This window comes from Monodelphis domestica, chromosome 3 (assembly GCF_027887165.1).
Source record: "Monodelphis domestica isolate mMonDom1 chromosome 3, mMonDom1.pri, whole genome shotgun sequence".
Classification (NCBI taxonomy): domain Eukaryota; kingdom Metazoa; phylum Chordata; class Mammalia; order Didelphimorphia; family Didelphidae; genus Monodelphis; species Monodelphis domestica.
The window spans coordinates 126,370,855-126,383,156 of NC_077229.1; the positions used below are offsets into that span (position 1 = coordinate 126,370,855).

General features: G+C 44.0%; 2 protein-coding genes across 2 annotated transcripts; both read right to left on the bottom strand.

Annotated features, from left to right (window-relative positions):
- Positions 1-77: 77 nt before the first annotated feature.
- On the bottom strand, positions 78-4,671 carry LOC130457967 (E3 ubiquitin-protein ligase RBBP6-like). The gene has a single exon (XM_056820848.1). The coding sequence runs from the start codon at positions 3,725-3,727 to the stop codon at positions 1,097-1,099; it is 2,631 nt and encodes an 876-aa protein (XP_056676826.1). The 5' UTR covers positions 3,728-4,671; the 3' UTR covers positions 78-1,096.
- Positions 4,672-6,847: 2,176 nt separating this feature from the next.
- On the bottom strand, positions 6,848-11,319 carry LOC130457968 (E3 ubiquitin-protein ligase RBBP6-like). Its single transcript, XM_056820849.1, has one exon. It carries the CDS (start codon positions 10,373-10,375, stop codon positions 7,745-7,747), a length of 2,631 nt encoding a protein of 876 aa, XP_056676827.1. The 5' UTR covers positions 10,376-11,319; the 3' UTR covers positions 6,848-7,744.
- Between the last annotated feature and the right edge of the window lie 983 nt (positions 11,320-12,302).

Consider the following 12,302-nt stretch of genomic DNA (forward strand, 5'->3'; position numbering starts at 1 on the left):
TAATATATGAATTCTAGGATATAAATTTCCCCCCGAGTTCTGCTTTGGCTGCATCCCACAGACTTCGAAAGGATGTCTCATCATTGTCATTTTCTTCAATGAAATTAGTAGCTAGCTGTTTCTATGATTTGTTTTTTAACTAACAGATTTTGGAGAATCATAGTATTTAATTTCCAATTGGTTTTTGAATTGGCTCTCCATGTACCATTACTGATTATTCTTTTTATTGCATTATGATCTCAAAAGGTTGCAGTTATTATTTCTGCTTTTCTGAACTGTTTTGCCATGTTTTTATGCCCTAGTACGTGGTCAATCTTTGTGAATGTACCATGTGCTGCTGAAAAGAAGGGGTCTTCCTTTTTGTCCCTATATATTTCTCTCCGTTTACCTATTGACTCTCATTTTTCTAAGATTTCATTCACGTCTCTCACCTCTTTCTCATTTAGTTTTTTTTTTTTTCAATTTGATTTATCTAGATCTGATAGTGGTAAATTCAGATCTCCCACTAGTATAGCTTACTTATCTATTTCCTCCTTTAACTCCACTAGTTTCTTCTTTAGAAATGTGGATGCTCTACCATTTGGTGCATACATGTTGATTACTGATATTTCCTCATTGTCGACACTGCCTTTTATCAGGATGTAGTTACCTTCACTATCCCTTTTAATCATATCCATTTTTACTTTGGCTTTCTCAGATTTCATGATTGCAACTCCTACCTCCTTTCTCTCAGTTGAGGCCCAATAGATTTTGCTCCGACACCGAATGCTAAACTTGTTAGTGCCCTGCTACTGGTCCTGCTTGTTCGTGATAATCGATGGCTAGCAACAAACCCTCACGTCCTTTGATGCCTAAAGTGCAAATGGTTACATTTATATTTCTTAATGGAGTATCTTCTGTTCAATAGAAAGGACCCTTCTCTTCTTTACAATTGCTGAAGTGAGTCACGGTGTAGAATTGTTGTTGTTTGGTTATTTCAGTTGTGCCCAGCTCTTTTGACTGCATTTGGGGTTTTCTTGGCAAAGGTAGTGCATGATTTGCTTTGGCCTTTTCCAGCTCATTTCACAGGTGAAGACTTCAGATTGTGAGAAGGGAATTAACACTTCCTTCGTTTTTTAGAGCGCTGTAGCAACTCTGTGTTAGGAAAGCCTTCATTTTCCTCCCCCTGTCTCCTCTTCCCGTGTTTGTCCTGTTTGCTTCCCTTTCCATCTCCTGGTGGATTTTCACGGTCCTTCTCTTTTGACGTGGCAATGTCCTTCATGGTGTGACCATGTCTCGCTGAGAGCTTTTCCGGGTAATTGCCACCTCTGTTGGGACTGCGGTGACCTGTTTGTCCTTGAGGTATATTCCGTTTGTTAGGAGACTGCCCCCTAAACACTGGAGGGGATCTTGGTCGTGAATGATATCGCCTACGTGGGGGCGACCTCGATCTGGCGCGGTGATAACCATGAGACCTGGATCTTGAACGCCGATCTCGACTTTTGCCTCTGCCTCTTCTGGGGTATGGACAGTGTGAAGGACTAAAGGATCGAGAATGGGAAGGGCAACGTGAGGAACCACATCTCGATTTAGAATAGGTATATGAACTTCTTGAGCGAGAGGAGCCACTATGTGGCGATTTAGATCTTGAAAAGGCGCGTCGACGCTCCTTTGGAATCTTTTCGTAGTCCGTGAATTTCTTAGCAAAATCTCGTTTGGACTTTCTCTTCTCCTCCTCTCTTAGTCTTCTTTGCACTCTGTAGAACTCTTCCCTGGATAAGGGGAGAGCTTGTATTGTCCGGATGGTATTCGGAGGAGCGGTTTGCACTGCTGTGGATACCCAAGGTGCTGATAAAGTTGTAGGGGCTGGAGGGAAACCTGGAGGAGGGACTCTGTAGCCAGCAGGTGGTGGTGGCCCGGGTGGAAATTGAGGAGGGAACTGAGGTGGTGGAACACCTGGAGGGAGAGGAAGTGTGTGGGGCGGTGGTGGATACAAAGGAGGCGGTGGGACAGGTGTTCCTGGTAGTGATGGGCCATGAGTCCTCTGGGAATGTTCACCAAGGTGTTGCCCTCCATTGATGCTTGGTTCCCAAACAGGTCTACCAGCAGCAGCAGCAGCAGCAGCAGGAGCAGGAGCAGCAGCAGCAGCAGCAGGAGCAGCAGCAGCAGCAGCAGCAGCAGGAGCAGGAGCAACAAGAGCAGCATTTATTCTTGCTGGACCCGTTGTAGGCATCAACTGTCCATGCAAAAGGGACTGCCCGATCCCAGAAGGCGTTCCAAGCAGAGGTCCCCGAGAGCCCTTTTCTTCCCTTAGTGCACTAATTGCTGTTGATGAAGAAGCTTGAGGATGATCTGATACCAAAGCTGCAGCAGGTCTCAGTTTGTCATCAGGATCACGGGAAGGCCCATCTGGTTTTTCTGCTTGGACAGATATGGACACTGTGGCAGTTCCATCGGCAACTGGTGCCGGAGTAGAAGGTTTCTTTATAGGTGCAGCAGAGGATTTATTAGGACTCATGGATGATGATCCAGAAGCAGTAGCAGCATGAGTAGATGCAGATGTCACTGGGATCTTCAAAGGGTCCTGCTGTCTTGAAAGTGGAGGTCTGGTCAGTGGCAGTAGGTTCCGCTGAATCGGTGGCCTTGGAGGTGGGGGTGGGCATATTTGCTTTTGAAGCCCTTTGGTATAACCGGTTTTGTTTTGGAAGTTCTCAATAGCCCGGCGCAAACATTTGTTGGCAATTAAAGCATCAGGAGACACATCATTCTGATGACAAGTTGGGCATGTATGGCCATCCGATTCTAGCAAAGCTGTTCTTATACATTCGTCACAATAACTGTTTCCACAGCAAGGTATGACAGCGGCATCAGTCATTATGGCTTTGCAGATTAGACATAGCAATTCATCTGGGATAGGGTCCTCCACTTCTGACGAAGACGACTCTTCCGCTGGTAGGAAAGGTGGTTTTTCTTTCTTCCCCCTGGCATATGCCTCTGCATCTATGGTTGGGATGACATATTTTCCAGTATCGGTAAGCATGGCACCTTTCATGTTCGGATCTTTCACCTCCATCATAAAACTTCTAGGAATTCCAGTGCTCTTTTTCATTCTGGGAACCGGATCAAAGTCTTTATCCCCTTTGGTTGGGCAATTCTTTATGTAATGGCCAGGTTTCCCACACCGGAAACAGGTATAAGATGGTGGAGGTGGCCCCGGAGGTGTCTTCGTGTAATGGATCGGATCGTATTCGTGGACGGACTGGATCATCATCGCTTGAACTTTGTCTTCTTCAGAAGCATCGGCTTCAGTCAGATTTGCAAACTTGATCAACTGGGCCACAGAAGCGGATGCAGAAGAGTCAGTCTTCCTTTGAGTTTCCTTTTTCGCCTCCCGTGGAACGCCACTAGGCATATCAAACTGTCTTCTCAGGTCATGAGATAGGTTTGCTTTTGAGGTTCTACTCACTCGTTTAGTTAGATCTAAAACATGTGTCCTGCTCGTAGCTACAATACCTCCAGCAGGAACTCTTCTTACGATAACGGAGAAATTCCTGTGAATCGGGGCATTGTCATCCGTGTACTCTTCTTTTGTGTCTGCATTGCTGATGTGTAGCTCGCAGTTAGGAGCCTTGAGTTTCTCTTTCTTCATGATTTGCTTCTTCAAATCACACACGGAGATGTGGGGTCCTTCAAAGATAACGGTCCCATAGTTGAGTTGGGAGGAAAATTTATAATGCACACCGGACATGGTGCCAAAAGTTTCCTGAGGCTCAGGGCTGAGACGGGACACTCTGAAGTATCTGGCTCTTTGTAAACTGAAGAGATGTGTACACACACACACAACACTCAGAATCTGAGGCAACCTGGGGCCTTATTCAGGCCCCCACCCCCCAAAAATGGGGTTCTGAACCAAGGACCCTCACTCCAATACTCAAATCACCTCAAGGGTGGATGGGAGCAGGAGGGTACCGGAAAAGGGATTTTGGAGGTAGGGAGCAGTTGAGCTAAATGCCCTAAGGGCTTCTCTGAAGAAATCCAGTTCACCTCCAACAAAGTTCCAATCTCCAGTCAGAAGAGCACAAGAGTCCCCAGAATAAGCGTCTCCTTCAGCCCTAGCCACCAACTCAGGAATCCTCTTCGGAGGCTGAGAGTCCCTTCAGCAAGGGCCACCAGCACAAGACTCTTGCTTCAACCAGAGTCACCAACCAAAAGCTCAATTCCAGCCCTCTGCTCTGGCTTTATAATGAACCCCTTTCTCCACCTACCAGTTCTCCCATGTCTCTGGGAGTGTGAACTTCCTAACTCTGACAGTGTGAACTTTCTCCCTCTCAGGGTGTGAACTTACTATCTCTCAGGCTGGGAACTTCCTTTCTCTGGGGGTGTGAACTTCCTTGCAATCCATGCTAAATAAAGGGTCTTCAAGTTTCTGACTAGGCATGTCAATCCTCTGAAACCCTCCTCTCCCAAAAGGATCACAGAGGGGATTTTCAAAAGGAGATTAACACTCCCTTGTTGTTGTTGTTTTTAATGTGACCACACAGAAACTTGAAAACCCAATAGCATCTTTCCTTTCCCAAAGATCTGACATTCATACTATTCTGTGCTCACCTAATTCACTTCTAATTTCCTTCCTTATATTCAGCCCATTCGCCCATTCTGAGCTGATCTTGGTATAGGGTGTGAGCTGTTGATCCAACCCCTGTGTCTCCCATGCTGTCTTCCAATGTTCCCAGCAGATTTTTTTTTTTAATCAAATAGTGGATTTTTGTCCCAAAAGCTGGGATATTTGGGTTTATCATAGACTGTGGTACTCTGGTCACTAACCCCAAGTCTATTCCACTGATCCTCCTTTCTGTCTCTTAGCCAGTACCATACTGTATAGATGACCGCTGCTTTATAGTATAGTTTGAGATCTGGTAGTGCAAGGCCCCCTTCCTTTGCATGTTTTCTTTCATTACTTCCACAGATATCCTTGGTATTTACTTCTTCCAAACAAACTTTGTTCCGTTTCTGTTTCTGTTTTGTTGTTGTTGTTGTTTTTTTCTAATTCAGTCAAAAGGATTTTTGGGTAGTTCAATGGGTATGGCACCAAACAAGTAAATAAGTTTGGATAGGAAGGCCATTTTCATTATGTTAGCTTGTCCTACCCATGAGCAGTTAATGTTTTGTTTTGTTTTGCTTTTTCCCAGTAGTCTAGATCTACTTTTAATTGTGTGGGAAGTGTTCTGTATTTCTGTGTTCATATAGTTCCTGTGTTTGTCTTGGCCGATAGATGCCTAATCGTTCTATATCGTCTAGGCTGATTTTAAATGGAATTTCTCTCACTCATGCTGAGATGTGTGGGAGATATATCGAAATGCTGATGACTTATGTGGGTTCATTTTGTATCCTGCAACTTTGCTAAAGTTGATTATTTCCACTAGCTTTTTAGTTGATTCTCTCGGGTTCTTTAAGTAGACCATCATAACACCTGCAAAGCGTGATAGCTTGGTCTCCTCGTTGCCAATTTTAATGCCTTCAATTTCTTTTTCTTCTCTAATTGCTACAGCTAGTGTCTCTAGTACAATGTTCAACAATAGAGGTGATAATGGGCATCCTTGCTTCACTCCTGATCTTATTGGGAAGGCTTCTAATTCATCCCCATTGCAGATGATGTTTGCTGATGGTTTTAGATATATACTATTTATTATTTTTAGGAAAGGCCCTTTTTTCCTAGACTTTGTAGTGCTTTCAGTGCGAATGAGTGTTGTTTTTTGTCAAAGGCTGTTTCTGCAAATACTGAGATAAGCATGTGATTTGTGTTGGTTGCTTGTCGATTTGGCCAACGATGTGGATGGTTTTCCTGATATTGGACCATCCTTGCCTTCCCGGTATCAATTCCACCTGATTGTAATGAATAATCCTGGCGATCATGTGCTGCAGTCTATTGCTAGTATTCTTTGGAAGATTTTTTTTTTTTGCATCTATGTTCATGAAGGAGATTGGTCTATAGTTTCCTTTGTCTACTTTTAAGCTGTCTGGCTTTGGAATCTGTACCATATTTGTGTCATGAGAGGAATCTGGGAGAATTCCTTCTTTGCTTATTCTGTCAAGGAATTTGTATAATATTGGGATTAGTTGTTTTTGAATGTTTGATAGGATTCACTTGTGAATCCGTCAGGCCCTGGGGATTTTTTCTTAGTGAGTTCTTTGATGGCTTGTTCAATTTTGTTTTCTGATACGGGATTATTTCTGGATTTCATTTCTTCTTCTGTTAATCTAGGCAATCTATATTTTTGTAAATATTCATCGATATCACCCACATTGCCATATTTGTTGCCATATAATTGGGCAAAATTCGTTTTTATGAATGCCTCAATTTCTACTCCATTACAGGTGAGGTCTCCCTTTTCATCTATGGTACTGGGAATTTGGTTTTCCTCATTCCTTTCTTGTTTATCTTTTTATTCGATTGACCAGTGCTTTGTCTCTTTTGTTAGATTTGTTTCCCCACAATACCACTTTCTATTACTATTTATTAATTCAATCTTTCTTTCATTTTTGATTTTATTAATTTCTCCCTTAGATTTAGGATCTCTAACTTAGTTTTCATCTGAGATTTTTCAATTTTTTGCTCTCCAGTTTTTTGATTTGCACGTCCAATTCATTGACCTCTACCCTCCCTAATTTGTTAATATATGAATTCTAGGATATAAATTTCCCCCCGAGTTCTGCTTTGGCTGCATCCCACAGACATTGAAAGGATGTCACATCATTGTCATTTTCTTCAATGAAATTAGTAGCTAGCTGTTTCTATGATTTGCTTTTCAACTAACAGATTTTGGAGAATCATATTATTTAATTTCCAATTGGTTTTTGAATTGGCTCTCCATGTACCATTACTGATTATTCTTTTTATTGCATTATGATCTGAAAAGGTTGCAGTTATTATTTCTGCTTTTCTGAACTGTTTTGCCATGTTTTTATGCCCTAGTACGTGGTCAATCTTTGTGAATGTACCATGTGCTGCTGAAAAGAAGGGGTCTTCCTTTTTGTCCCTATATATTTCTCTCCGTTTACCTATTGACTCTCATTTTTCTAAGATTTCATTCACGTCTCTCACCTCTTTCTCATTTAGTTTTTTTTTTTCAATTTGATTTATCTAGATCTGATAGTGGTAAATTCAGATCTCCCACTAGTATAGCTTACTTATCTATTTCCTCCTTTAACTCCACTAGTTTCTTCTTTAGAAATGTGGATGCTCTACCATTTGGTGCATACATGTTGATTACTGATATTTCCTCATTGTCGACACTGCCTTTTATCAGGATGTAGTTACCTTCACTATCCCTTTTAATCATATCCGTTTTTACTTTGGCTTTCTCAGATTTCATGATTGCAACTCCTACCTCCTTTCTCTCAGTTGAGGCCCAATAGATTTTGCTCCGACACCGAATGCTAAACTTGTTAGTGCCCTGCTACTGGTCCTGCTTGTTCGTGATAATCGATGGCTAGCAACAAACCCTCACGTCCTTTGATGCCTAAAGTGCAAATGGTTACATTTATATTTCTTAATGGAGTATCTTCTGTTCAATAGAAAGGACCCTTCTCTTCTTTACAATTGCTGAAGTGAGTCACGGTGTAGAATTGTTGTTGTTTGGTTATTTCAGTTGTGCCCAGCTCTTTTGACTGCATTTGGGGTTTTCTTGGCAAAGGTAGTGCATGATTTGCTTTGGCCTTTTCCAGCTCATTTCACAGGTGAAGACTTCAGATTGTGAGAAGGGAATTAACACTTCCTTCGTTTTTTAGAGCGCTGTAGCAACTCTGTGTTAGGAAAGCCTTCATTTTCCTCCCCCTGTCTCCTCTTCCCGTGTTTGTCCTGTTTGCTTCCCTTTCCATCTCCTGGTGGATTTTCACGGTCCTTCTCTTTTGACGTGGCAATGTCCTTCATGGTGTGACCATGTCTCGCTGAGAGCTTTTCCGGGTAATTGCCACCTCTGTTGGGACTGCGGTGACCTGTTTGTCCTTGAGGTATATTCCGTTTGTTAGGAGACTGCCCCCTAAACACTGGAGGGGATCTTGGTCGTGAATGATATCGCCTACGTGGGGGCGACCTCGATCTGGCGCGGTGATAACCATGAGACCTGGATCTTGAACGCCGATCTCGACTTTTGCCTCTGCCTCTTCTGGGGTATGGACAGTGTGAAGGACTAAAGGATCGAGAATGGGAAGGGCAACGTGAGGAACCACATCTCGATTTAGAATAGGTATATGAACTTCTTGAGCGAGAGGAGCCACTATGTGGCGATTTAGATCTTGAAAAGGCGCGTCGACGCTCCTTTGGAATCTTTTCGTAGTCCGTGAATTTCTTAGCAAAATCTCGTTTGGACTTTCTCTTCTCCTCCTCTCTTAGTCTTCTTTGCACTCTGTAGAACTCTTCCCTGGATAAGGGGAGAGCTTGTATTGTCCGGATGGTATTCGGAGGAGCGGTTTGCACTGCTGTGGATACCCAAGGTGCTGATAAAGTTGTAGGGGCTGGAGGGAAACCTGGAGGAGGGACTCTGTAGCCAGCAGGTGGTGGTGGCCCGGGTGGAAATTGAGGAGGGAACTGAGGTGGTGGAACACCTGGAGGGAGAGGAAGTGTGTGGGGCGGTGGTGGATACAAAGGAGGCGGTGGGACAGGTGTTCCTGGTAGTGATGGGCCATGAGTCCTCTGGGAATGTTCACCAAGGTGTTGCCCTCCATTGATGCTTGGTTCCCAAACAGGTCTACCAGCAGCAGCAGCAGCAGCAGCAGGAGCAGGAGCAGCAGCAGCAGCAGCAGGAGCAGCAGCAGCAGCAGCAGCAGCAGGAGCAGGAGCAACAAGAGCAGCATTTATTCTTGCTGGACCCGTTGTAGGCATCAACTGTCCATGCAAAAGGGACTGCCCGATCCCAGAAGGCGTTCCAAGCAGAGGTCCCCGAGAGCCCTTTTCTTCCCTTAGTGCACTAATTGCTGTTGATGAAGAAGCTTGAGGATGATCTGATACCAAAGCTGCAGCAGGTCTCAGTTTGTCATCAGGATCACGGGAAGGCCCATCTGGTTTTTCTGCTTGGACAGATATGGACACTGTGGCAGTTCCATCGGCAACTGGTGCCGGAGTAGAAGGTTTCTTTATAGGTGCAGCAGAGGATTTATTAGGACTCATGGATGATGATCCAGAAGCAGTAGCAGCATGAGTAGATGCAGATGTCACTGGGATCTTCAAAGGGTCCTGCTGTCTTGAAAGTGGAGGTCTGGTCAGTGGCAGTAGGTTCCGCTGAATCGGTGGCCTTGGAGGTGGGGGTGGGCATATTTGCTTTTGAAGCCCTTTGGTATAACCGGTTTTGTTTTGGAAGTTCTCAATAGCCCGGCGCAAACATTTGTTGGCAATTAAAGCATCAGGAGACACATCATTCTGATGACAAGTTGGGCATGTATGGCCATCCGATTCTAGCAAAGCTGTTCTTATACATTCGTCACAATAACTGTTTCCACAGCAAGGTATGACAGCGGCATCAGTCATTATGGCTTTGCAGATTAGACATAGCAATTCATCTGGGATAGGGTCCTCCACTTCTGACGAAGACGACTCTTCCGCTGGTAGGAAAGGTGGTTTTTCTTTCTTCCCCCTGGCATATGCCTCTGCATCTATGGTTGGGATGACATATTTTCCAGTATCGGTAAGCATGGCACCTTTCATGTTCGGATCTTTCACCTCCATCATAAAACTTCTAGGAATTCCAGTGCTCTTTTTCATTCTGGGAACCGGATCAAAGTCTTTATCCCCTTTGGTTGGGCAATTCTTTATGTAATGGCCAGGTTTCCCACACCGGAAACAGGTATAAGATGGTGGAGGTGGCCCCGGAGGTGTCTTCGTGTAATGGATCGGATCGTATTCGTGGACGGACTGGATCATCATCGCTTGAACTTTGTCTTCTTCAGAAGCATCGGCTTCAGTCAGATTTGCAAACTTGATCAACTGGGCCACAGAAGCGGATGCAGAAGAGTCAGTCTTCCTTTGAGTTTCCTTTTTCGCCTCCCGTGGAACGCCACTAGGCATATCAAACTGTCTTCTCAGGTCATGAGATAGGTTTGCTTTTGAGGTTCTACTCACTCGTTTAGTTAGATCTAAAACATGTGTCCTGCTCGTAGCTACAATACCTCCAGCAGGAACTCTTCTTACGATAACGGAGAAATTCCTGTGAATCGGGGCATTGTCATCCGTGTACTCTTCTTTTGTGTCTGCATTGCTGATGTGTAGCTCGCAGTTAGGAGCCTTGAGTTTCTCTTTCTTCATGATTTGCTTCTTCAAATCACACACGGAGATGTGGGGTCCTTCAAAGATAACGGTCCCATAGTTGAGTTGGGAGGAAAATTTATAATGCACACCGGACATGGTGCCAAAAGTTTCCTGAGGCTCAGGGCTGAGACGGGACACTCTGAAGTATCTGGCTCTTTGTAAACTGAAGAGATGTGTACACACACACACAACACTCAGAATCTGAGGCAACCTGGGGCCTTATTCAGGCCCCCACCCCCCAAAAATGGGGTTCTGAACCAAGGACCCTCACTCCAATACTCAAATCACCTCAAGGGTGGATGGGAGCAGGAGGGTACCGGAAAAGGGATTTTGGAGGTAGGGAGCAGTTGAGCTAAATGCCCTAAGGGCTTCTCTGAAGAAATCCAGTTCACCTCCAACAAAGTTCCAATCTCCAGTCAGAAGAGCACAAGAGTCCCCAGAATAAGCGTCTCCTTCAGCCCTAGCCACCAACTCAGGAATCCTCTTCGGAGGCTGAGAGTCCCTTCAGCAAGGGCCACCAGCACAAGACTCTTGCTTCAACCAGAGTCACCAACCAAAAGCTCAATTCCAGCCCTCTGCTCTGGCTTTATAATGAACCCCTTTCTCCACCTACCAGTTCTCCCATGTCTCTGGGAGTGTGAACTTCCTAACTCTGACAGTGTGAACTTTCTCCCTCTCAGGGTGTGAACTTACTATCTCTCAGGCTGGGAACTTCCTTTCTCTGGGGGTGTGAACTTCCTTGCAATCCATGCTAAATAAAGGGTCTTCAAGTTTCTGACTAGGCATGTCAATCCTCTGAAACCCTCCTCTCCCAAAAGGATCACAGAGGGGATTTTCAAAAGGAGATTAACACTCCCTTGTTGTTGTTGTTTTTAATGTGACCACACAGAAACTTGAAAACCCAATAGCATCTTTCCTTTCCCAAAGATCTGACATTCATACTATTCTGTGCTCACCTAATTCACTTCTAATTTCCTTCCTTATATTCAGCCCATTCGCCCATTCTGAGCTGATCTTGGTATAGGGTGTGAGCTGTTGATCCAACCCCTGTGTCTCCCATGCTGTCTTCCAATGTTCCCAGCAGATTTTTTTTTTTAATCAAATAGTGGATTTTTGTCCCAAAAGCTGGGATATTTGGGTTTATCATAGACTGTGGTACTCTGGTCACTAACCCCAAGTCTATTCCACTGATCCTCCTTTCTGTCTCTTAGCCAGTACCATACTGTATAGATGACCACTGCTTTATAGTATAGTTTGAGATCTGGTAGTGCAAGGCCCCCTTCCTTTGCATGTTTTCTTTCATTACTTCCACAGATATCCTTGGTATTTACTTCTTCCAAACAAACTTTGTTCCGTTTCTGTTTCTGTTTTGTTGTTGTTGTTGTTTTTTTCTAATTCAGTCAAAAGGATTTTTGGGTAGTTCAATGGGTATGGCACCAAACAAGTAAATAAGTTTGGATAGGAAGGCCATTTTCATTATGTTAGCTTGTCCTACCCATGAGCAGTTAATGTTTTGTTTTGTTTTGCTTTTTCCCAGTAGTCTAGATCTACTTTTAATTGTGTGGGAAGTGTTCTGTATTTCTGTGTTCATATAGTTCCTGTGTTTGTCTTGGCCGATAGATGCCTAATCGTTCTATATCGTCTAGGCTGATTTTAAATGGAATTTCTCTCACTCATGCTGAGATGTGTGGGAGATATATCGAAATGCTGATGACTTATGTGGGTTCATTTTGTATCCTGCAACTTTGCTAAAGTTGTTGATTATTTCCACTAGCTTTTTAGTTGATTCTCTCGGGTTCTTTAAGTAGACCATCATAACACCTGCAAAGCGTGATAGCTTGGTCTCCTCGTTGCCAATTTTAATGCCTTCAATTTCTTTTTCTTCTCTAATTGCTACAGCTAGTGTCTCTAGTACAATGTTCAACAATAGAGGTGATAATGGGCATCCTTGCTTCACTCCTGATCTTATTGGGAAGGCTTCTAATTCATCCCCATTGCAGATGATGTTTGCTGATGGTTTTAG

Coding starts and splice junctions, on each gene's coding strand:
- LOC130457968 (XM_056820849.1), bottom strand. CDS start 10,375: ATGTCCGGTGTGCATTATAAATTTTCCTCCCAACTCAACTATGGGACC.
- LOC130457967 (XM_056820848.1), bottom strand. CDS start 3,727: ATGTCCGGTGTGCATTATAAATTTTCCTCCCAACTCAACTATGGGACC.